Here is a 24197-nt window from a genome sequence, read left to right as displayed (position 1 = left end):
TTTTCTATGTAAAGTATCATGTCATCTGCAAGCAATGAGAGCTTTAATTCTTCTTTTCCAATCTGGATTCCGTTTCTTTCTTTTTCTTTTCTGATTGCTGTAGCTAGGACTTCCAAAACTATGTTGAAAAATAGTGGTGAGAGTGGACACGCTTGTCTTGTTCCTGGCACAAATACGGAAATCTAGACCAATGGAACAAGATAGAAAGCCCAGAAATAAACCCATGCACCTTTGGGTACCTTATTTTTTAAAAAGAAGACAAGAATACACAATGAGGCAAAGACAGCCTCTTCAATAAATGGTGCTGGGAAAACTGGACAGCTACATGTAAAAGAATGAAATTAGAACACTTCCTAACACCATACACAAAGATAAACTCAAAATGGATTAAAGACCTAAATGTAAGACCAGAAACTGTAAAACTCTTAGAGGAAAACATAGGCAGAACACTCGATAACATAAATCAAAGCAAGATCCTCTATGACCCACCTCCTAGAGTAATGGAAATAAAAACAAAAGTAAACAAATGGGACCTGATTAAACTTAAAAGCTTTTGCACAGCAAAGGTGAAAAGACAACCCGCAGAATGGGAGAAAATAATAGCCAATGAATCAACTGACAAAGGATTAATTTTCAAAATATGCAAGCAACTCATACAACTCAATTCCAGAAAAGCAAACAACCCAATCAAAAAGTGGGAAAAAGACCTAAACAGACATTTCTACAAAGAAGACATATAGATGGCTAACAAACACATGAAAAGATACTCAGTATCGCTCATTATTAGAGAAATGCAAATCAAAGCTACAATGAGACATCGCCTCACACCAGTCAGAATGGCCATTATCAAAAAGTCTACAAACAGTAAATGCTTAAGAATGTTTTTAAGGGTGTGGAGAGGGTGTGGAGAAAAGGGAACCCTCTTGCTCTGTTGGAAGGAATGTAAATTGATACAGCCACAATGGAAGATGGTATGGAAATTCCTTAAAAAACTAGGAACAAAACCACCATATGACCTAGCAATCCCACTCCTAGGCATATACCCTGAAGAAACCAAAATTGAAAAAGACACATGTACTCCAATCCTCATTGCAGCACTATTTACAATAGCTGGAACATGGAAGCATCCTAGATGTCCACTGACAGATGAATGGATAAAGAAGTTGTGGTACGTGTACACAATGGAATATTACTCAGCCATAAAAAGAAACACAGTTGAGTCAGTTGCAAAGATGTGGACGAACCCAGAGCCTATTATACAGAGTGACGTGAGTCAGAAAGAGAAAGATAAATATCATATTCTAACGCCTATGTATGGAATCTAGAAAGATGGCACTGAAGAATTTATTTACAGGGAAGCAATGGGGAAACAGACATAGAGAATAGACTTATGGACAAAAGAGAGGGGAGGAGAGGGTGAGACGTATGGAGAGAGTAACATGGAAACTTACGTTACCATATGTAAAGTAGACAGCCAATGGGAATTTGCTGTATGTCTCAGGGAACTCAAACCAGGGCTCTGTATCAACCTAGAGGGGTGGGATGGGGAAGGCGATGGGAAGGAGGTTCAAGAGGGAGGGGACATAAGTATACCTATGACTGATTCATGTTGAGGTTTGACAGAAAACAACAAAATTCTGTAAAGTAACTATTCTTCAATTAAAAAATACATAAATTTTAAAAAATGTAGTTATTGCACCACATTCCACCTTGCTTTAATTAAAAACAAAGGATTATATTTTGTCAATTATTTTAATCTAAATTCAATGAAAAAACAAGAAAAACACTTATTTTATCTTCTTTCCACAGGAAAATCATAAAGTAGTTCACTTCTATGTGTCTCAAATTCTGTTTTCTGGAAACGACTAAAGACTGTGTGGCAGTCTTATTTTAACACATTTAGAGAATATGTACATGCTGAAGTCCAATATTGATTTTAAAGAATAACTAAGGGGAAGTGTTTTCTGAGAGTAAATCTTTAAACAGATTAAATGGTCATCACATAAGTGTCTTTGGTAAATAACTTTCTTTATCTCCCTTTAAAGATAGAACTGAGGTCATTCTGACTCTTCTTGAAGATTGCCTTTGCCCAATGGCCTTTGAGGATCTCCTGGATGAAGTTGGTGGCCTGGGAAAATTCCAGATCCTTCAGATGGTTTTAACTCTTCCTTCCCTCATGATAATAGTTTGTCAAATACTTTTGGAGAACTTCACTGCGGCCGTTCCTGGTCATCGTTGCTGGGTCCGCATTCTTGATAATGACACTGTCTCTGATAATGGCACTGGATTCCTCAGTTCTGATGTTCTCCTGAGAATCTCCATCCCACTGGATTCAAACTTGAAGCCAGAGAAATGTTATCGCTTCCTCCACCCTCAGTGGCAACTCCTTCACCTGAAAGGGACCTTCCCCAACATGACTGGCCTGGACACGGAGCCCTGTGTGGACGGCTGGGTATATGACCACAGCTTATTCTCCTCCACCATCGTGACTGAGGTAAAGGCCCCATTTACTTCTTGTGAGTATATGGTCTGGGTATTTAGGATAACACAAAGTCATGTCTGAAGATTCGTGTCTTCACTCACTGAGTAGGCAGTGTAGCCAGCTCTCTTTCATTCTTTTAAGAAAACTGATTCTTCATTTATTTAATTGCCAAGCACAATTGATAACAGTGAAATCAACAACTGAATATGAATTTTAGTATCACAAAGCTTTAAGTTTACTTTCCTAATCATCAATTCTCACATAATGTGAGAATTACTTGATATAAATTGTGAAAAATTATTCTTGGTCATTTGCTCTCAGTCTAGTTGCAAATTATAAATATTTGTATTAGTATTTTTTAAAGTCATTTCCTAGATGCTTGTCATACAAGCAAATCAGAATGCATTTTGCTCTAGGTGTGAAATCTAGAGCTGTTGAAAAATCTAGGTTGTTGAAAAAACAACCTCAAAGTTTTCAGTATGTGGAAATGATTGAGAACCACTGAGGTATGCAGCGTTAAGGGAATATGAAGATTGGCCCTAATATAACCTAGACGATTTAGTTGAAGGTTATTAGAAAAAAACAATGCATAATCTGAGACATGAATGATATAGATCAGTAAATATGGTAAAGAGAAGCCAGCGGACATGAATTTCACTGACGGCTTTTTGACTGAGTGAGCGTTGAGGGCTATAAGACTATAAGATTCTGTGAAGCTCCTCTGTGCTGGTTTCCTTCTCTTCCAGTGGGACTTCGTATGTGATCATCAGTCACAGAAACCAGTGGCTCAATCCCTATTCATGGCTGGAATGCTGGCGGGAGGCTTCATATATGGCCATCTCTCAGATAGGTGTGTCTCCAGATCATTGCTGCCTTACACTGTGTTATTTTCAGAGTTTATGATTAATTGTTTCATAAATAAGTCTTTATTGAGTTCTGATAGACAATTTATACTGTTGGGGGTTGTCTTAGTTCCCAAGGAGCTACAGATGGCAATGTAGGATTGGACTCATTGTGAAGAATGTGATTTTGTTGCCACGGAGATCTCTGTACTGGGCTCAGAAATGATATCACCATAAGATCTAGGGGCATTTCAGAATAGCTTTTTATTATTATTATGAAACTGCTTTATTGGAACTGAAAGAGTTGCTAGAGAGGGAACATTTAATTTGAAATTACTTTTAAATTAATTTTTATTGGAGTATAGTTGCTTTACAGTATTAGTTTCTGTTGTACAGCAAAGTGAATAAGCTGTATGTATACACATATCACTTCTTTTTTGGATTTCCTTCCCATGTAGGTCACCACAGAGGACTGAGTAGAGTTCCCTGTGCTACACAGTAGGTTCTCCTTAGTTACCCATAGCAGCGTTACATAGTAGTGTTATAGTAGTTATCAGTTCAGTTCAGTTCAGTCACTCAGCCGTGTCCGACTCTTTGTGACCCCATGAACTGCAGCACGCTAGGCCTCCCTGTTGGTCACCAACTCCCTGAGTCCACCTAAACCCATGTCCATCGTGGTGATGCCATCCAGCCATCTCATCCTCTGTCGTCCCCTTCTCCTCCTGCCCTCCATCTTTCCCAGCATCAGGGTCTTTTCCAATGAGTCAGCTCTTCGCATCAGGTGGCCAAAATATTGGAGTTTCAGCTTCAACATCAGTCCTTCCAATGAACATCCAGGACTGATCTCCTTTAGGATGGACTGGTTGGATCTCCTTGCAGTCCAAGGGACTCTCAAGAGTCTTCTCCAACACCACAGTTCAAAAGCATCAATTCTTTGATGCTCAGCTTTCTTTACAGTCTAACTCTCACATCCATACATGATCACCTGAAAAACCATAGCCTTGACTAGATGGACTTTTGTTGGCAAAGTAATGTCTCAGCTTTTAAATATGCTATCTAAGTTGGCCATAACCTTCCTTCCAAGGAGTAAGCGTCTTTTAATTTCATGGCTAGAGTCACCATCAGCAGTGATTCTGGAGCCCCCCAAAATAAAGTCAGCCACTGTTTCCACTGTTTCCCATCTATTTGCCATGAAGTGATGGGACCAGATGCCAAGATCTTACTTTTCTGAACATTGAGCTTTAAGCCAACTTTTTCACTCTCCTCTTTCACTTTCATCAAGAGGCTCTTTAGTTCTTCTTCACTTTCTGCCATAAGGGTGGTGTCATCTGCATATCTGAGGTTATTGATATTTCTCCCGGCAATCTTGATTCCAGCTTGTGTTTCTTCCAGCCCAGCGTTTCTCAAGATGTACTCTGCATAGAAGTTAAATAAGCAGGGTGACAATATACAGCCTTGACGTACTCCTTTTCCTATTTGGAACCAGTCTGTTGTTCCATGTCCAGTTCTAACTGTTGCTTATACATAGTAGTTATTATCATGTAGTGTTACATAGTAGTTATACATAGTAGTGTGTATATGTCAATCCCAGTCCCCCAGTTCATCCCACTCCTCCTCCTCCCGCTGGTATTCATATGTCTATTCTTTTGCACATGTCTATACTTCTGCTTTGCAAATAAGTTCACCTACATCATTTTCTAGATTCCACATACAAAAGTTATTATATGACTTTTTTTCTCTTTCTGACTTACTTCACTCTGTATGACAGTCTCTAGGTCCAACTGCATCTCTGCAGATTGCACAATTTTGCTTCTTTTCATGGCTGAGTAATGTTCCATTGCATATATGTACCACATCTTCTTTACCCATTCCTCTGTTGATGGACATTTAGGCTGCTTCCATGTCCTGGTTATTGTAAATAGTGCTGCAAGAACTTTGAAAGTATCTTTCTGAATTATGGTTTTCTCTGGGCATATGCCCAGAAATGGGATTGCTGAGTCATATGGTAGTTCCATTTTTAGTTTTCTAAGGAATCTCCATACTGTTCTTCACAGTGGCTACATCAATTTACATTCATTCTGGAATTTCCTTGTTTTTTTCTATGATCCAATGGGTGTTGGTAATTTGGTCTCTGATTCCTCTGCCTTTCCTAAATCCAGCTTGCGTATCTGGGAGTTCTTGGTTCCTATACTTGTGAAGCCAATTTGAAGGATTTTAAGCATTATCTTGCTAGCATGTGAAATGAGCTCAATTGTATGGTAGTTTGAATATTTTTTGGCATTGCCCTTCTTTGGCATTGGAATTAAAACTGACTTTTTCCAGTCCTATAATCATTACTGCGTGACCTAGGTGAGTGATCACACCGTGGTGATTATCTTGGTCATTAGGACCTTTTTAAAAAATAGTTCTTCTGTGTATTCTTGCCACCTCTTCTTAATCTCTTCTGCTTCTGTTAGGTTCTTGCTGTTTCTGTCCTTTATTGTGCCCATCTTTGCATAACAAAATTATGCTAAGTGAAACAAGCCAGACACGAAAGGAAATTGTAGGCAACCACTTATATGAAATATCCAGAATAAGCAAACAAATGAAGAGAGAGTTTAAAAATTTCAAAAGGGTAAAGGGCAGGGATGGAGAGTTATTGCTTAATTGTGAGAATTTGTCTTGAGTTGATGAAAATGTTTTAGGGCTGGTGCAATGGGATGACCCAGAGGGATGGGATGGGGAGGGAGGTGGGGGGGGTTCAGGATGGGGAACACATGTAAACCCATGGCTGATTCATGTCAATGTATGGCAAAAACCACTACAATATTGTAAAGTAATTAGCCTCCAACTAAAATAAATAAATTAATTTAAAAAAACAACGTTTATGGTGCCACAATATGATGAGTATAAATTACTGACTTGTACTTCTAAAAAGATTAAAATGAAAGGTATATATAGTGTCAGTTGTATCAAAATTAAAGGTATCAATGTATCAAATATATCTCTAACTATCATAAATTCTGTTATCTAATTCTGTCAGTTTTGCTTCATGTAGTTCACCTTTGCTGAGTAAAGATACATTTGATGTTTGCAGCATTATTGTGTCTGTAAATAAATGTTGTTTTGAAATTTTTTCCTTGATGATGATATAAAGACTCTAGTCATCTTATTATTACTATCTGAATTGTATATATTTTTTTCTGTCAATTTACTTTCAATCTATAATATTTTAAGTACTTTAGTGGGGAGCATAAAATTCCGTCTCTTTTTAAACCCATTATAGTAATCTCTATCATTTGATAGAGAGAGCAATTAGTTCATGTGGTGGTTGTTGTTGTTTTTCTTTTTAATTTATTTTTTATTGAAGGATAATTGCTTTACAAAATTTTGTTGTTTTCTGTCAAATCTCAACATGAATCAGACATAGGTATACATATATCCCCTCCTTTTTGAACTTCCCTCCTATCTCCCTCCCCACCCTACCTCTCTAGGTTGGTACAGAGCCCCTGTTTGAGCTTCCTGAGCCATGCAGCAAATTACCGTTGGCTATCTATTGTACATATGGTAATGTAAATTTCCATGTTTCTCTCTCCATACATCTCACCCTCTCCTCCCCTTTCCCCACGTCCATAAGTCTGTTCTCTATGTGTTTCTCCATTGCTGCCCTGTAATAAGTTCTTCAGTACCATTCTTCTAGATTCTGTATATGCGTGTTAGAATACGATATTTCTCTTGCTCTTTCTGATTCACGTCGCTCTGTATAATAGGTTCTAGGTTCATCCACCTCATCAGAACTGACTCAAATGCGCTCCTTTTTATGGCTGAGTAATATTCCATGGTGTATATGTACCACAACTTCTTTATCCATTCATCTGTCGATGGACATCTAGGTTGCTTCCATGCTCTAGCTATTGTAAATAGTGCTGCAATGAGCACTGGGGTACATGTGTCTGTTTCAATTTTGATTTCCTCAGGGTATATGCCTAGGAGTGGGATTGCTAGGTCATATGGTGGTTTTATTTCTAGTTTATTAAGGAATTTCCATACCATCTTCCATAGCGGTTGTATCAATTTACATTCCTTCCAACAGAGCAAGAGGGTTCCCTTTCTCCATACCCTTTACAGCATTTACTGTTTGTAGACTCTTTGATGATGGCCACTCTGGACAGTGTGAGATGATATCTCATTGGTGTTTTGATTTGAAGTTCTCTAATAATGAGTGATGTTGAGCATCTTTTCATGTGTTTGTTAGCCATCTGTATGTCTTCTTTGTAGAAATGTTTGTTTAGGTCTTTTTCCCACTTTTTGATTGGGTTGTTTGCTTTTCTGGTATTGGGTTGTATGAGCTGCTTGTATATTTTGGAAATTAATCCTTTGTCAGTTGATTCATTGGCTATTATTTTCTCCCATTCTGAGGGCTATATTTTCACCTTGCTTATAGTTCCCTTCGCTGTGCAAAAGCTTATAAGTTTAATCAGGTCCCACTTGTTTACTTTTGTTTTTATTTCCATTACTGCAGGAGGTGGGTCATAGAGGATCTTGCTTTGATTTATGTCATCGAGTGTTCTGCCTATGTTTTCCTCTAAGAGTTTTATAATTTCTGGTCTTACATTTAGGTCTTTAATCCATTTTGAGTTTATCTTTGTGTATGGTATTAGGAAGTGTTCTAATTTCATTCTTTTACATGTAGCTGTCCAGTTTTCCCAGCACCATTTATTGAAGAGGCTGTCTTTGCCTCATTGTATATTCTTGCCTTCTTTTTAGAAAATAAGGTGCCCAAAGTTACATGGGTTTACTTCTGGGCTTTCTATCTTGTTCCGTTGGTCTAGATTTCTGTTTCTGTGCCAGTACCATACTGTCTTGATGACTGTAGCTTTGTAGTATAATCTGAATTCAGGAAGGTTGATTTCCTCCAGCTCCATTCTTCGTTCTCAAAACTGCTTTGGCTATTCAAGGTCTTTTGTGTTTACATCTGAATTGTGAAATTTTTTTGTTCTAGTTCTTGGTAATTTAATAGGGATCGCATTGAATCTATAGATTGTGTTTGATAGTAAGTCATTTTCACAATATTGATTCTTTCTACCCAGGAACATGAAATATCTCTCCATGTGTTTATGTCATTTTTGATTTCTTTCATCAGTGTCTTATAATTTTCTGTATACAGTTCTTTTGTCCCCTTTGGTAAGTTTATTCCTAGATATTTAATTCTTTGTATTGCAATGGTGAATGGGATTGATTTCTTAATTTCTCTTTCTGATTTTTCATTGTCTGTATATAGAAATGCAAATGATTTCTGTGTTTTGATTTTGTATCCTAAAACTTTACTAAATTCACTGATTAGCTCTAGTAGTTTTTTGATAGTATCTTTAGGGTTTTCTTTGTACAGTATCATGTTATCTGCAAACAAGGAGAGCTTTACTTCATCTTTTCCAATCTGGATTCCTTTTCTTTCTCTTTCTTCTCTGATTGCTGTAGCTAGGACTTCCAGAACTATGTTGAATAATAGTGGTGAAAGTGGACATCCTTGTCTTGTTCCTGATCTTAGGGGGAATGTTTTCAGTTTTTCACCATTGAGTATCGTGCTTGCTGTAGACCTATCATATATGGCCTTTACTATGTTGAGATAGGTTCCTCAACATAAGTAGATTGGGTTGGAACATCAGAACCTTGGGTAGGTTCAAATGCCCATGTTTTGAAGGGTTTTAATCATAAATGGGTGCTGAATTTTGTCAAAGGCTTTTTCATCATCTATTGAGATTATCATATGGTTTTATCTTTCAATTTGTTAATATAGTATATCACATTGATTGATTTGCATATATTGAAGAATCCTTGCATTCCTGGAATAAACCCAACATGATCATGGTGTATAAGCTTTTTGATGTGTTGCTGAATTCTGTTTGCTAAAATTTTGTTGAGGATTTTTGCATCTATGTTCATCAGCGATATTGGCCTCTAGTTTTCTTTTTTTGTGTGTTATCTCTGTCTTGTTTTGGTATCAGAGTGATGGGGGGGCTCATAGAATGAGTTTGGAAGTGTTCCTTCCTCTGCAATTTTTTGTAAGAGTTTTAGAAGGATAGGCATTAGCTCTTCTCCAAATGTTTGATAGATTTCTCCTGTGACACCATCTGGTCCTGGACTTTTGTTTTTTGGGAGATTTTTGATCACAGCTTCAATTCCAGTGCTTATAATTGGGTTATTCATAATTTCTATTAATTCCTGGTTAGTCTTGTAAGATTGAAATTTTCTAAGAATCTTTCCATTTCTTCCAGGTTATCCATTTTATTGCCATATAGTTGTTCATAATAATCTCTTATATGCCTTTGTATTTCTGCACTGTCTGTTGCAACCTCTCCTTTTTAATTTGTAATTTTGTTAATTTGATTCTTCTCTCTTTTCTTCCATATGAGTCTGGCTAAAGGCTTGTCAATTTTGTTTATCTTCTCAAAGAGATAGCTTTTAGTTTTATTAATCTTTAGTATTGTTTCTTTCATTTATTTCTGCTCAGATCTTTATGATTTCTTTCCTTCTACTAATTTTGGGGCTTTTTGTTCTTTTTCCAGTTGTTTTAGGTGTAAAGTTAGGTTGTCTATTCGATATTTTTCTTGTTTCTTGAGGTAGGATTGCATTGCTATAAATTTCCCTCTTAGAACTGCTTTTGCTGCATCCCATAGGTTTTGAGCTGTTGTGTTTTCATTATCATTTGTTTCTAGAAATTTTTTGATTTCCCTTTTGATTTCTTCAGTCACCTGTTGGTTATTTAGAAATGTGTTATTTATGTCCATGTGTTTGTGTTTCTTACCATTGTTTTCTGGTAATTGATAACTAGTCTCACAGCATTGTCATCAGAGAAGATGCTTGATATGATTTCAATTTTCTTAAACTTACTGAGGTTTTATTTGTGACCCAAGATGTGGTCTATCCTGGAGAATGTTTCATGTGCACTTGAGAAGAAGGTGTATTCTTCTGTATTTGGATGGAATGTCCTGAAGATATCAATGAGATCCGTCTCATCTAATGCATCATTTAAGACTTGTGTTTCCTCATTAAGTTCTGTTTTGATGATCTGTCCATTGGTGTGAGTGGGGTGTTAAAGTCTCCTACTATTATTGTGTTGCTGTCAATTTCTTCTTTTATGTCTGTTAGTGTTTGTCTTATGTATCGAGGTGCTCCTATGTTGGGTGCATAGATGTTTACAATTGTTGTCTTCCTTGTGGATTGATCCCTTGATCATTATGTAGTGTCCTTCCTTATCTTTTGTAATCCTACTTATTTTAAGGTCTATTTTGTCTGATATGAGGAATGCTACCCCAGCTTTCTTTTGCTTCCCATTTGCAGGAATATATTTTTCCATCCCCTGACTTTCAGTCTATATGTGTCTTGAGGTCTGAAGTGGGTTTTTTGTAGACAGCATGTATATGGGCCTTGTTTTTGTATCCATTCAGCCAGTCTGGGTCTTTTGGTTGCAGCATTTGATCCATTTACATTTAAAGTAATTATTGATATATATGTTCCTATTGCCCTTTTCTTAATTGTTTGGGGTTGATTTTGTAGATCTTTTTTCTTCTCTTGTGTTTCTTAACTATATAAGTCCCGTTAACATCTGTTGTAAAGCTGGTTTGGTGGCACTGAATTATCTCAACCTTTGCTTGTCTGAAAAGCTTTTTATTTCTCCATCAATTTTGAATGAGATCCTTGCTAGGTACTGTAATCTTCATTGTAGATTTTCCCCTTTCAGTACTGTAAATACATCATGCCATTCTCTTCTGGCCTGCAGAGTTTCTGCTGAAAGATCAACTGTTAAGCGTATGGAATTTCCCTTGTATGTTACTTGTTACTTCTCCCTTGCTGCTTTTAATATTCTTTCTTTGTGTTTAGTCTTTGTTAGTTTGATTAGTATGTGTCTTGGTGTGTTTCTCCTTGGGTTTATCCTGTATGGGACTCTTTGTGCCTCTTGGACTTGATTGACTATTTCCTTTTCCATGTTGGGGAAATTTTCAACTATAATCTCTTCAAAAATTTTCTCATAAACTCTCTTTTTCTCTTCTTCTTCTGGGACCCCTATAATTCAAATGCTGGTGCATTTGATATTGTCCCAGAGGTCTCTGAGACTATTCTCAGCTCTTTTCATTCCTTTATTTTATTCTGCTCTTCAGAAGTTATTTCTATCATTTTACCTTTCAGCTCACTGATTTGTTCTTCTGCTTCAGATATTCTGCTATAGATTCCTTCTAGAGTATTTTAATTTAGTAATTGTGTTGTTTGTCTCTGTATATTTATTCTTTAATTCTTCTAGGTATTTGTTAATCGATTCTTGTATTTTCTCCATTTTGTTTTCCAGGTTTTTGATCATCTTTACTACCTTATTCTGAATTCTTTTTCAGGTAGTTTGCCTATTTTGTCTTCATTTATTTGGACTTCTGTGTTTCTAGTTTGTTCCTTCATTTGTGTAGTATTTCTCTGCCTTTAAATTATTTTTTTTTATACTCTTTGTGTTTGAGGTCTCTTTTTCCCAGACTTCAATGTTGAATTCTTTCTTCCTTTTGATTTCTTCCCTCCTAAGTTGGTCCAGTGCTTTGTGTAAGCTTCGTATAGAGTGAAATTTGTGCTGAATTTTTGTTTGTTTGCTTGATTTTCCTCTGATGGGCAAGGCTGAGTGAGGTGGTAATCCTGTCTGCTGATGATTGGGTTTGTATTTTTGTTATGTCTGTTGTTCTGATGAGGTGTTTTGCACAAGGTGCTGCTGGTGGTTTGATGATGCTGGATGTTGTATTCAAGTGGTTTCCTTTGTGTGAGTTCTCACTATTTGATACTCCCTAGGGTTAGTTCTATGGTAGTTTAGGGTCTTGGAGTCAGTGTTCCCACTCCAAAGGCTCCGGAGCTTGATCTGCTGGAAAGAGGATACCTGGGAGGGATGGAGCTGGGAGGCTGTGGCTGAGCAGCGAGTTTTTATTCAGGTTCTAAGGGCAGCACTATGTGTGGCCCTGTGATGAACAAATGCCTCATAGAACTGAGGACTTGGCAACAGTCCGTGGGAAGATTACAATCTGAAATTAATCATCTATTGCTCCTGTCAGCATCCCAGAAGTCTCTCTTCACTAGTTTCCCAGCTTGGACATGGTGTCACCAGGATTTGAACTGCTGTCTCTTCTAACTCCAGCTCTTAGGTTCTGACATTGCCCAGAAGAGCATGTGGTGGGGATTATCAAGGCTTCTGCTGTGGTTCTCTCTATCGCCTTGAAAGCTTGGACCAATACTCAACATCTCCAGCCTCTGGTTGCTTTGGATCTTTTTCTCCCCCCTTTTCCTTGTGCTTCGTCTGGTTTCACCTGCTCATAGAATCCTGCATGCAGGGACCTTCACCCTGCACTCAGACCAGAGTTACAAGTATGAAGGGCCAAGGCCAGTCCATGCAGTTAGGGCATGTGCCAAAGCACTGTGCATGGCACTGCAACTCAAGATGTGGTTGTCGTTTTGATTTTTCTCATACTAATATTTCATTTTTTTTGTTTTCTACATTATCTTCTTGATGGTGATAATAATTATGATTTTTTGGTGATGCTGGTTCCTATGGTTCACATTTTCTATTTTTAGGATGAATTATTTGAGCATTTTAAGAGTTCTATTTTAAAGATTGCAGAGGAATTTTCAATCCCAGATTGTCTATCTGTTTTTATTTTGGCATATAGATTAGCAGATCCTGTTTAATCCAGGTTGCTTCCACTAAGGCCATATTTTCTTGATGCTCATGGAACACAGAATTCACTTTTTCTTATTTGTCCTTCACCTTACTTTTCACTTCATCCTTCATCTTATATAATTCTTTCCTCTGAGAAATTTATATAATATCTGCTGTCTGGGTGATGATACTTTTATATTCTGTTCTAGAAAAGCATGCTGCTTGAAGCCTATAAATCCAGATTCATCAAAGAGTGGCTCTTACATAAACCTTTAACAACTCTGATGCATTGGTCCACTGATCTTTTGCATCAGTTTAACCTTAACCTGTCTGGTCCTAGAGACCCAAGTACACTTTTATCTCTCTTGTGTTCTGGACACTGTACAGACTCTCTCCTTTCTAAATACCTGTGTTAGTACGGTGGGTTCTTATGGTATTTTCCAATTTCCAACATTATAGCTTATTTTATATGGTGCCACTTGGTGATTGGAGGATGAGGTTTTGGTCTTGTTAGTCTATAGAAAAAGAGTGTTATTTAAGGAGATTCCTATTGTTGATTTAGCCTTTCTTCTTTTTTTAAAGCTTTCATGTACAAAGAATGACTTGTTAAAACATTCTCTAAATTTCAGAGTATTCTTTTGGTTTCTTATATTTTTACCACAAATTATCATTATTCACATCATCTAAGCAGATTCTCTGCTTCTTAGGTTTGGGCGGAAGTTGATTCTCAGGTGCTGTTTGCTCCAGCTCGCCATCTCTGGGACCTGTGCAGCCTTTGCTCCCACTTTCCTCATTTACTGCTTGCTACGCTTCTGGTCAGGCTGTTCTGCTGTGGTCATCCTATCAAATAACAGTATGCTCAGTAAGTCAACAATTTTGGTTTCCTCCCATTTTCCAAGCCTTAAAAATCACTTTGAAATTTCATCTTTATGTGACATTAATATCCCATTCGGATTTTCTTCCAGTTATAGAGTGGACAAGATCCCAGTCAAAAGTCGTGATAGTGACACTGATAGCCTGTGTCTTTAGCATGGGACAGATGATGCTGGGAGGACTGGCCTTTGTCTTCCGAGAGTGGCGGACCCTGCAGCTGGTGATGTCTGTACCTTTCTTTGTCTTCTTTCTCTCCTCAAGGTATGAGCCTTCTCTCTTACTCTGTCTTATGGGAACCTGGGCTGAAAATGCATCTTGAATTGAGATATATCATTTTTTTTATTCCACGGACCATTTTTTATTGTTTGGACCTAAAACCCACGTCTCTCATTTGTTCACACTGTGGAATTCGAGATTTTAGAAGCAGAACACAGAATAACAATGACTTTTCTGTCTGGGGATTTCTAGATATTTTCTGCCATTTTATAAGTTTTACCCAGTATAGTGGTCAGAGTTAGGCTAACATTATTTTTCTTAGTATAAAATACAGGCCCAGATATATTTTTAAAATACTGTTTTTTGAGCTTTGGAATGAATCCAATATGATAAAGACTCAGCGATTTTCTCTATTGTTGCTGATTTTGGATAAAGGAAGAGGCAGCAAATCTGTTCATATAGCCAGTTGACAAAGTAGTGGTATAATTTCTCCATTACTAAAAATGGCATGTAGATAGGGTGATTTCTGTCATGTGTTCAGCACTTCCTTTTCCCTTAAATAGTTTTAACAAACATTTACTTAATGAGTAGTTCCACCCTTACTCTTAAAACCAGTCTAGGGAGAATCAACTTAAGTGATCACAGAAGGATGACTATAGATTTAATACACTGAAATGTGTTCAAAGAAGGAGCAGAGTATAGTCCTTGTGAGAATCATCTCCTAAGTCATTTTATCCTCTTTCCAGTTATACAAGGAAGATGGCACTACAGTCCCCATTTTGTTGATGAGAAAACTGAATTAGATGTAAACAAGTGGCTCACTTGTGTAGCTAGGTACCAACATTTTTGGTAGCAGCAAGAGTATTTGCAATATTTATCGGGCTATAAGCTTACATCATTTGGGGGCTTCTTTTTTTTAAGAATATATATTATAAATATATACTATATTCACAAAGTTGTTAGATCCCATGCAAAGCTTTCAAAGAGAATATGCATATGAAGGACTCTCCACCTTAAACTTCATAAGCTTCTTGGAAAGTCTCTTCCTGAGGAAACAGAGAGGAAATCTGACTCCAAAGTCTGTGAATCCAACAAGTGAAACTGTAGATATAGATGGAAGGCAAAAAGCATCTGCTGTCAAGAATCATATGACTCATAAAAAAGAGCTGACTGCCCTTGTGTGCCCTTTCTTCAGGTGGCTGGTGGAATCTGCTCGGTGGCTGATTATCACCAATAAACCAGATGAGGGCTTAAAGGAACTTAAGAAAGCTGCACACAGAAATGGAATGAAGAATGCTGAAGCAACCCTGAATATGGAGGTGAGCAGGAAAGGGAAGTTGGTTACGGGTTGTAGAGAAGAAATAAACTGACCCTTGCCTTCTCCTTCTTGAGATAGACAAGCTGATTTTCCAGCAGGGGCAGTTAGTTGAGAAGACAAGCTCAGTTCTCTCATCTTTCATGTCTATTTTAGAGAAAAGAAGCTTTGCTAGTTGTGCAACTACTTCCTTTAGTTCATTTCCTGAATTGAATCTATAGGTTCTGTACTCCCTTGGATACCATGACCTCATTTTCAAAATTTTGTTGTTGCCATTTAATTTCCTGGAGTCTCCCTTAACTCCTTACATACTCCTTCATATCACATTCACACTTGTGGTTTCATGTATAATATGTTACACTAGAAGGAAGGAGGGGCTTTCTGGGTGGCGCTAGTGGTAAAGAACCTGCCTGCCAATGGAGGTAGACGTAAGAGACGGGGGTTTGATCCCTGGGTTGGGAAGACCCCCTGGAGGAGGGCATGGCAACCCACTCCAGTATTCTTGTCTGGAGAATCCCATGAACAGAGGAGCCTGGTGGGGAATTGTACATAGGGTGGCAAAGAATTGGACACAACTGAGGTGACTTAGCACACACACACAGAAAGAAAAGGAATACATCATTTCTGTCCTTTTGGGATCCAATGCTAACCACTATACCTCATACTATGTTGGCAAATGATATGTGTTTGTTGTTGTTGAAGGGTTTGAGAGTGACCATGCAGGAGGAGCTGAAGACAGCACAGATGAAAACTACTGTGTTTGACTTGTTCCGCACACCCAACCTGCGAAAAAGGATCTGTCTTCTGTTCTTTGTGAGGTGGGCTTGCTCACAGTGCATGGCAACATTCAAAGAGTTGGGGCATAAAACTATTTATTTCAAAGGTTACAAAAGTGTTATGAGAAGAAGATGGTGCTTTGAAAATAAAAGATGAGGGAAACACCAACTAAGACTCACAGGAAACTGATTATATGATGAAGAGTTAGTTAGATTTTATCACTCTATCTGTCTCTTCACTGGAGACTGATGTTGAGAACTTCCATTAAGAACAGATCTTAGCACTTATTTTTCTATATTTATCTTTCAATTTAATTGAAGCAAATTTTTAAAACAGAAACATGAAGAGATCAAGAATATATATGAATCAATGAATATGTCAATATGTAAAAATGTAACCAACCTCCAGATCAAGATAGAAAATTCTAATCTGCTAGTAGAAAACTAATGAATAATTTGTAGTATATTTGTACAATGTAATATCTTACAGCTGTTAAAATGGTTGAACTAGGGCTAACTGCATCAATGTAGATGCAACTGTAAAAACGTAATGAAAAAGAAAAATTCAGAATGATTTATGATTTATCAGCATGATGCCAATTGTTTTACTTTGAAAAAAGGTAAAACAATCTTATATATGATACTATACCAGTGTGCATAGGATATACAAATATGTAACAAGTGTAGAAGAACAAGCTTGTCAATTATAAGTATCAGCCCCTTTGGGAGGATTGAAGGAGAATGAGATCAAGAAGGAACATACAGGGAGTTTCAATTGTATCTATAAAACTTTAATGCTATTAAGTGAGTAAATAAGTAAAGCAATTAGACAACGTATTGAAATGGTGGATACATATTATTCTCTTTATTTTTCCTGTGTGTAAGAAATACTTTTATAATAAAATATTTTTAATTAAGAAAATAAAGCATGAAGAGATTAAGAATATATCCACTCAATGAATATGTCAATATGTAAAAATGTAACCAACCTTCAGATCAAGACTGAAAATTCAAATTTCCCAGGAGTTCCTGTCAGCTATCTGGTTGCACAACAAGCACCACCAGTACCGCTTCCTGACTCTATTCTCTCCTCACTACCCTCTCCTGTGAAAAATAACAATTAACAACTGTTCTTATCTTCTTCATTACAGATGAGTGTTGCCTGATTCTTTTGCATAATGTAAATGACAGATGGGCTCAGAGACAGCCCCCTTTCCTTATGCTCATTCATGAAGATTCATCCATTCTGTTGTGTATAACAGTAGGCTGTTCTCCCTAGGGCTTTAGTTTCCACTAGATGATTAAGCTACCATGTCTACGTGTACTCCAGTGTTGGTAAACTGTTACTTGTTTTCAATTTGGATTCAGCTTATTTGAGTGTTGGGGCTTCCCAGGTGACTCAGATGGTAAAGTGTCTGTCTGCAATGCAGGAGACGTGGGTTGGATCCCTGGGTCGGCAAGATCCCTGGAAGAGGGCCTGTCAACCCACTCCAATATTCTTGCCTGGAGAATCCCATGGACAGAGGAGCCTGGTGGGCTACAGTTCATGGGATAGCAAAGAGTCGGACATGACTGAGTGACTAACAGTTTATTTGAGTGTTAGCACAATGGCTCCTGTGAAAATCTCATTCATTATGTCATGAAAGGATATAAATACTTATATTTTGGTAGAGTCAAGAGGAGAAATTTTAAATATAATTCTAAATTTTTGAAGATTTAACAATCAAGAATGAAAAGCATACATGACAATATAGACCTTCCCCAAGCTTAAGAAAGTAGCTATTGTATTGTACAATTTACATCTTCCGAGACATTACTTTGCCAACAAAGGTCCATGTAGTCAAGGCTGTGGTTTTTCCAGTAGTCATGTATGGATGTGAGAGTTGGATGGTGAAGAAAGCTGAGCGCCAAAGAATTGATGCTTTTGAACTGTGGTGTTGGAGAAGACTCTTGAGAGTCTCTTGGACTGCAAGAAGATCCAACCAGTCCATCCTAAAGGAGATCAGTCCTGGGTGTTCATTGGAAGGACTGATGTTGAAGCTGAAACTCCAATACTTTGGCCACCTCATGCGAAGAGTTGACTCATTGGAAAAGACCCTAATGCTGGGAAGGATTGGGGGCAGGAGGAGAAAGGGATGACAGAGGATGAGATGGTTGGATGGCATCACTGACTCGATGGACATGGGTTTGGGTAGAATCCTAGAGTTGGTGATGGACAGGGAGGCCTGGCGTGCTGCGATTCATGGGGTCACAAAGAGTCGGACACAACTGAGTGACTGAACTGAACTGAGGAATACCCTAGTAGACTGTTTCTGTATTTAACTGCATTGTGCTTTCCCACCTTTTCCATATCCACTAGGACACAGACTTTTGTTCCTGAATCCTAGACAATCAGAGGGGAAGGAAAAAGCAGAGATAATGGTCAAGAGAGGACTTGCTTGCAACTGCTGTGATCTGTGGTGTTTCTTCTGTTGTAATGTCTAAGTGTAGTTCTCTATGGGTGTAGTAGATCAATGAAGTGGACTCCTTTCCCTTAGATGCTTTCTGGGTAAAAGGTTGATCCCAAGTGGGAATATTTGATTCCATTTCTGATGGTGCAGTTGATGGTATGTTTGCTCTTCTGAATTCTCACCTGTTCTCTTAGCCCTAAGAAATCAGAATGAACTTTGAATTTCCCAGAATTGTGTTAAAACCCAGGATACTATGCTCCCAGGTCAAAAAGACACACATGGTATCTTCACAGTTTTAAGCACTAGTTGAGAAAAGAGAAATGGTTTACAATATTGGGTGGGGTAGGAGATGACAGACTCACAGCGTACAGACAAACCTCAAAAAGTAATTGTTTTTCTAAATTCCTAGTTTTAGTCTTCTCCATTCAATTTCTATGTAGTAACCAATTTGCTGATCAGAGCTGGCATGCTTTCCTGTCACTGCCAACTCTATGCTCAGGGACTCAGACAAAAGAAAGACAGAAGGAGTATTATTTTCATATATTTGTTGTTATTCAGTCACTCAGTCATGTCCTACTCTGCGACCCCATGGACAGCAGCAAGGCAGGTTTCTCTGCCTTTCACCATCTCCTGCAGTTTGCTCAAAGTCATGTCCATTGAGTCGATGATGCCATACAACCATCTCGTCCTCGGTCATCCCCTTATTCTCCTGCCCTCAATCTTTCCCAGCAGTAGCATCTTTTCCAATGAGTCGGCTCTTCACATCAGATGGCCAAAGTATTGGAGCTTCAGCGTCGGTTCTTCCAATGAATATTCAGGGTGATTTCCTTTAGGATTCACTGGTTTGATCCCTTTTCAGTCCAATGGACTCCATGTAATTATTTATGATAATTTTACCTCTAAAATTGGAGAAATCAGATTGGGATTTTATTCTTTAACCTTGACCATTGGCTGCCTGGGTGAATATAATCATCAACTGTAGCATCTGGGCTCTAAATTTTATGGCTTCTGTCTTTCCTCTTTCATTTACTACAGATTTGGAACCACAGTACCCTTTTTTGGCATTTTCATCAATCTACAACACTTTGGGAGCAATATATTCCTGTTCCAGGTCATCTTTGGAGCTCTCACTGGCTTAACACGATGTCTTATACCTCCAGTATTGAATCACATGGGCCGTCGACCAACCCAGACACTTCTCATGTTCCTAGTGGGACTTTCCATTTTGGCCAACATGTTTGTGCCCCAAGGTGAGAGAAGACTGGGCTCTGGGGAAAGGAAGGGTCTTTTTCTACTCCTTCAGGGACTGCAATTGATCACACTTGTTGGAAGCCAGGATTAAAGAGAGATCCTAATTAAAGGCTAAGTATTCCCCCAAGCCAATATGACTGTTAATGAGAAATTCTGCTAATAAGTTGTTGAGAAATGAGTCACATGTTGGCGAGGGACAAATCAGGCATATGTTTATATTCACTCCATTATGGAAATGTTGGAAACTAGTGCCATTTATTTCAGACAGTTTCTCCAGAACAAAAATTTTTCACCTTCTCTTCACCCATTCACTCTTTTGGGCTTCCCTGGTGGCTCAGTGGTAAAGAATCTGTCTGACAAAGCAGGAGCCACAGGAGATGCAGGTTCAATCCCTGGGTAGGGAAGATCCCCTGGAGGAGGAAATGGCAACCCATTCCAACATTCTTGCCTGGGAAACCCCATGTACAGAGAAGCCTGGCAGTCTACAGATCTATGGGGTCACAAAGAGTCAGACATGACTGAGCACACATACACTCATTCACTCTTTTAATAACAAACATGGAGGGGCAAGGTCTTGCAATTATATTCCAGGTGAGGACACGATATGGTCACCCCCTCTGGGCTCCTCATTGCCAGCTTTGATGACTGGTCTACTTCCCCATATCTATGTATCCACATGTGACTGTGGGGTTAAGTCACCGTAACTACATCTCTTGCTTATGGAAGTCTTCCAGGAAATGAAAAAAAAAAATCCTCTTCTTCAAGTAGTGAAAGAGTATACAGCAGGAAGAAGAGTTTAAGCATATTAAAACCCTTGTCAATTCCCTGTTAGATTATTTCATATGTTAATAGAATGATGTTATGTAATGACTAGGAAAAACTTGGTGGGCACAATGTTTGGCCGTCTCCCAATGCAGAAATGTGTTTTACATCCTCATAGACTGGTGAACACTGCTCCTCAGAATATCATTAATGATGCAGGATTACTGCCTTATAGTAAAGTTTGTTTCCAATATTATATAGCTATAATTAGATTTCTTTTTATATTGCTCAGAAAACTGATTCTTTAAACATTTGAACATAGGGAACAAATGTTTCCCTAATTTTGAATTGGGACTTCTCTGATGGCTCAGTGATAAAGAACCTGCTTGCCAATGCAGAAAATGTGGGTTCTATCCTTGGGTCGGGAACATCCCCTGGAAAAACAGATGGCAACCCACTCCAGTACTCTTGCCTGGAAACTCCCATGGATGGAGGAGCCTGGGGGGGCTACAGTCCTTGGGGTTGCAAAAGAGTCAGATATGACTTTGCAACTAAACAACAACAGCAACAAATTTTGACTTATTTTTTTTCCTAGTATGTTTCCATTCTTCCATTTTTTCCTAGTAGGTTTCCTTTCATTCAAGACTAAAATTGATGTAGATCTAGATCTTCTGCCTGTCCTTTCAGAGATTAATCCTGTCCTTCTAGTACTCTCTGGTGTCAAGCTTACCCCATGGCAATGCTGTATTTGCTCTAGGTTGACTGACTCATTTGGGTTTACCTGGGACTTTTCTGATTTTATCAATGAAAGTCTCATCTTATTAAAATCTGCTAATTCCCAGGTACACCAGGATGACTGATAACTTTAAATTCTGCACTTTAATTGTAAAGTCCTCAAGGTTAGAGCTGAGCCTTAGATTCAGGAATTGACTGCATGATGGTCCTACCTTCTACCATAAGGATATAACAAGTACTGGACTGAATAAGTAAAAGCAAATTTCTGCCAGATTCATTTTTTCTTCTGCTTCTCTGGTAAATCTTACCTATGTGAAGAGATTTGCTACAATTAATCCAGATACCTTTATGTACTTTTTACCACCTATATTGATAATTTTGCATTTTTCATTTGTTCAGCCATCTCATGATCACTGCCACTGTACAGTTTTCTACAATATATTTCAAACATACAGGTAAAGCAGTAGGATTTTTCTTCCCCCTGACTAAATTTGGTGTATGCTGATTCCTTCCATATAATTATTTTAATCTCTCTGATTTTCTTGTCTCCAGAAATGCAGACTGTGCGTGTGACTTTGGCTAGTGTGGGAATGGGCTGTGTTGCTGCCTCTCAGACCAGTATTTCTGTCCACTTTTTTGAACTCCTCCCCACTCTTGTCAGGTATATGAGTTTAACAATATTGTAAAGTAATTAGCCCCCAACTAAAATAAATAAATTTATTAAAAAAAAAAAAAGAGCTATGGTAGAAAAAAAAAAAAAGAATGTTCTGCCACCACCCCCAAAAAACTTTCCCAGCTAACTGATGGTTGTTGCGGGAATAAACATAATAGGAAATGTTAACTATAAAGCAACTGTTTTTAACTGTACTAGTGATATGCTAACAGCAATTATAGCCACAGTTTATTGAAAAAGCTGATTTTAGGCCATGCAATGTCCTAAGCAATACTTCAGTGCTTCATTTCATTAACCTTTTGGGCCATTTGTTAGAATAGGTCTAGTGTGTAACATTCTGTTTAGTTATGACAATGGATCTTTCACACTTTGACCCTGACAAAGACAGCTGAAAAATCACAGAGCAAATTGCAAAAATAAGTGTTTGTCATCAAACCTGAGTATTTAATAATTGTGTTTTATTGTCTTCCATAATCATGTCAAAATAATAGACCATAAATTACAAGTGCAGATTTTTCTGAATTATTACAAAAATTATTACTTATCATCATTTAGAGCAAAAGCTGCAGGCATAGATATGATGGCTAGTAGGTGTGGGGCAGCACTGGCTCCCCTGCTGATGACCCTAGTGGTGTATCTACCCACTCTGCCCTGGATCATTTATGGAGTGTGTCCCATCATTGCTGGTCTTCTCGTCCTTCTCCAACCTGAAACCAGACATCTGCCTCTGCCTGACACCATCCAGGATGTGGAAAATAAGTGAGTAACCTGCTACCAACCCCTGGGAGGGGCTGTGTGCTTTGAAACTGTAGGTGAGAAAGGCAACACACTGCTTGGTCCTTCAGATCACTGAGCCTTGCCAGGGATACTTCTATGTCGGGTCATTGTCTTCATGAGAAGAAGGGTCTTTTCTACCCACTGTGTGTCCCAGTCTAGACTGCAGAAATTCCCTCTGCCCTGTTCTTATTGGTAGTTTGAGTGCTGAAATGATGGTAATTTTCTCTGTTGTGAGGGCACATCCTACCTGCCTTCATGAGAGACACACATTCCTGATGGTGTTTCATGGTCCTCAGATCCATAAAAGTCTAGTATATGAAAGGGAAACAAATGTGAAGGAATAATGTTAGGAAGATCACATAGAGTTAATGATTCTCTTTGAAAAGATAATTAATATTATGTGTGTGCCTCTAAGAGTCAGACAGTTTTCTGCCACAAGTAATGGAAAGATTGGTATAGGGAAAATAGAAACTGACAAAATATATTTTAAAATAAGAAAAGTGGTATATTAGTGACTTGGCACCCATAATCACGGTTCACAAAGTCAGTGACTTAGCAGAAATGATTGCCTCACAGTTATCTAGCTTGTAAGTCTGAGCTCAAGTTGTTGTCAGGGTCATGCCCCATCTGTAGACTCTAGGGAAGGGTCTGTTCCAGGTCTCTCCTGGTTTCTGGTATCTCCTTTGCTTGTGGCAGCATAACTCCAATCTACACATGACACCTCCCTGGCACACCTCTGTGCCCAAATATTCCCTTTGAATAACGACACCAATCATATTGGATTAGGGGCCCATTCTAGTCCAATATAACCTCATCTTAATTAATTTTATATGCAACATTCTCGTTTCCAAATATGGTGATCTCACATTCTGAGATGCTGAGAGTTACGATCTCAGTGTATGAATTTTGGGAAAGACATAATTCAACCCACAAGAGATGGGGAGTGCCCTTAGATTTTCAGTTCACCTCTTGGATTTCCAAAGGTGTTGTTGGTCAGAGGTCTAAAGAGACCCAAGTGAGAGTAGCAATTTTCAAACTGCTTTCTGGGGTCTGCTCAGTCTGCAGAGCCTTTTCCAGCATGAATGTCAACCCTATGGATTTTATTAGATTATAAGAAGTTGGTGGTTAGAAGTTCAGTTTGTACTTGTGCAGGGAGGGCATTTGAACTTATTTTCATGTTTTTCTCTTTTTTAATGTTTATTTTTATTTGCTAATTGGCTGGTTGATTTGTTCTTTCTATTTTGTTTCTCCAGGAAACCATTCTCAAGAAAAGTAAATGAGGAAGATTTCTTCATAAAAGTGACAAAATTTTAAGGAGATTTTATGACTGACCAGGGAGGAAAGGAAAAATATGATGAACAAAACTTGGAGTTTTACTTTATAT

General features: G+C 38.2%; 1 protein-coding gene across 1 annotated transcript; it reads left to right on the top strand.

Annotated features, from left to right (window-relative positions):
* The first annotated feature begins 2051 nt into the window (after positions 1-2051).
* On the top strand, positions 2052-24127 carry LOC145523072 (solute carrier family 22 member 10-like). The gene is made up of 10 exons (XM_081532865.1): positions 2052-2494; positions 3229-3332; positions 13693-13847; positions 13951-14119; positions 15270-15393; positions 16092-16207; positions 19651-19865; positions 21916-22024; positions 22592-22795; positions 24067-24127. The coding sequence occupies exons 1-10, from the start codon at positions 2093-2095 to the stop codon at positions 24125-24127; spliced, it is 1659 nt and encodes a 552-aa protein (XP_081388991.1). The 5' UTR covers positions 2052-2092.
* Positions 24128-24197: the final 70 nt, after the last annotated feature.

The sequence above is a fragment of the Giraffa tippelskirchi genome, chromosome 10 (assembly GCF_054371585.1).
Source record: "Giraffa tippelskirchi isolate mGirTip1 chromosome 10, T2T-mGirTip1v1.2.pri, whole genome shotgun sequence".
NCBI classification, from domain to species: Eukaryota; Metazoa; Chordata; class Mammalia; order Artiodactyla; family Giraffidae; genus Giraffa; species Giraffa tippelskirchi.
The sequence above is the reverse complement of the archived record's forward strand: the minus strand, read 5'-3'. Positions and strand labels throughout refer to the sequence as shown.

What these genes read in the sequence shown, in the direction of transcription:
- LOC145523072 (XM_081532865.1), top strand. Translation starts at nt 2,093, where the DNA reads ATGGCCTTTGAGGATCTCCTGGATGAAGTTGGTGGCCTGGGAAAATTC. An exon ending in TATGGCCATCTCTCAGATAG is followed by an intron (nt 3,333 to 13,692) that starts GTGTGTCTCCAG and finishes TCTGCTTCTTAG; the next exon opens with GTTTGGGCGGAAGTTGATTC. An exon ending in ATCCAGGATGTGGAAAATAA is followed by an intron (nt 22,796 to 24,066) that starts GTGAGTAACCTG and finishes TTGTTTCTCCAG; the next exon opens with GAAACCATTCTCAAGAAAAG.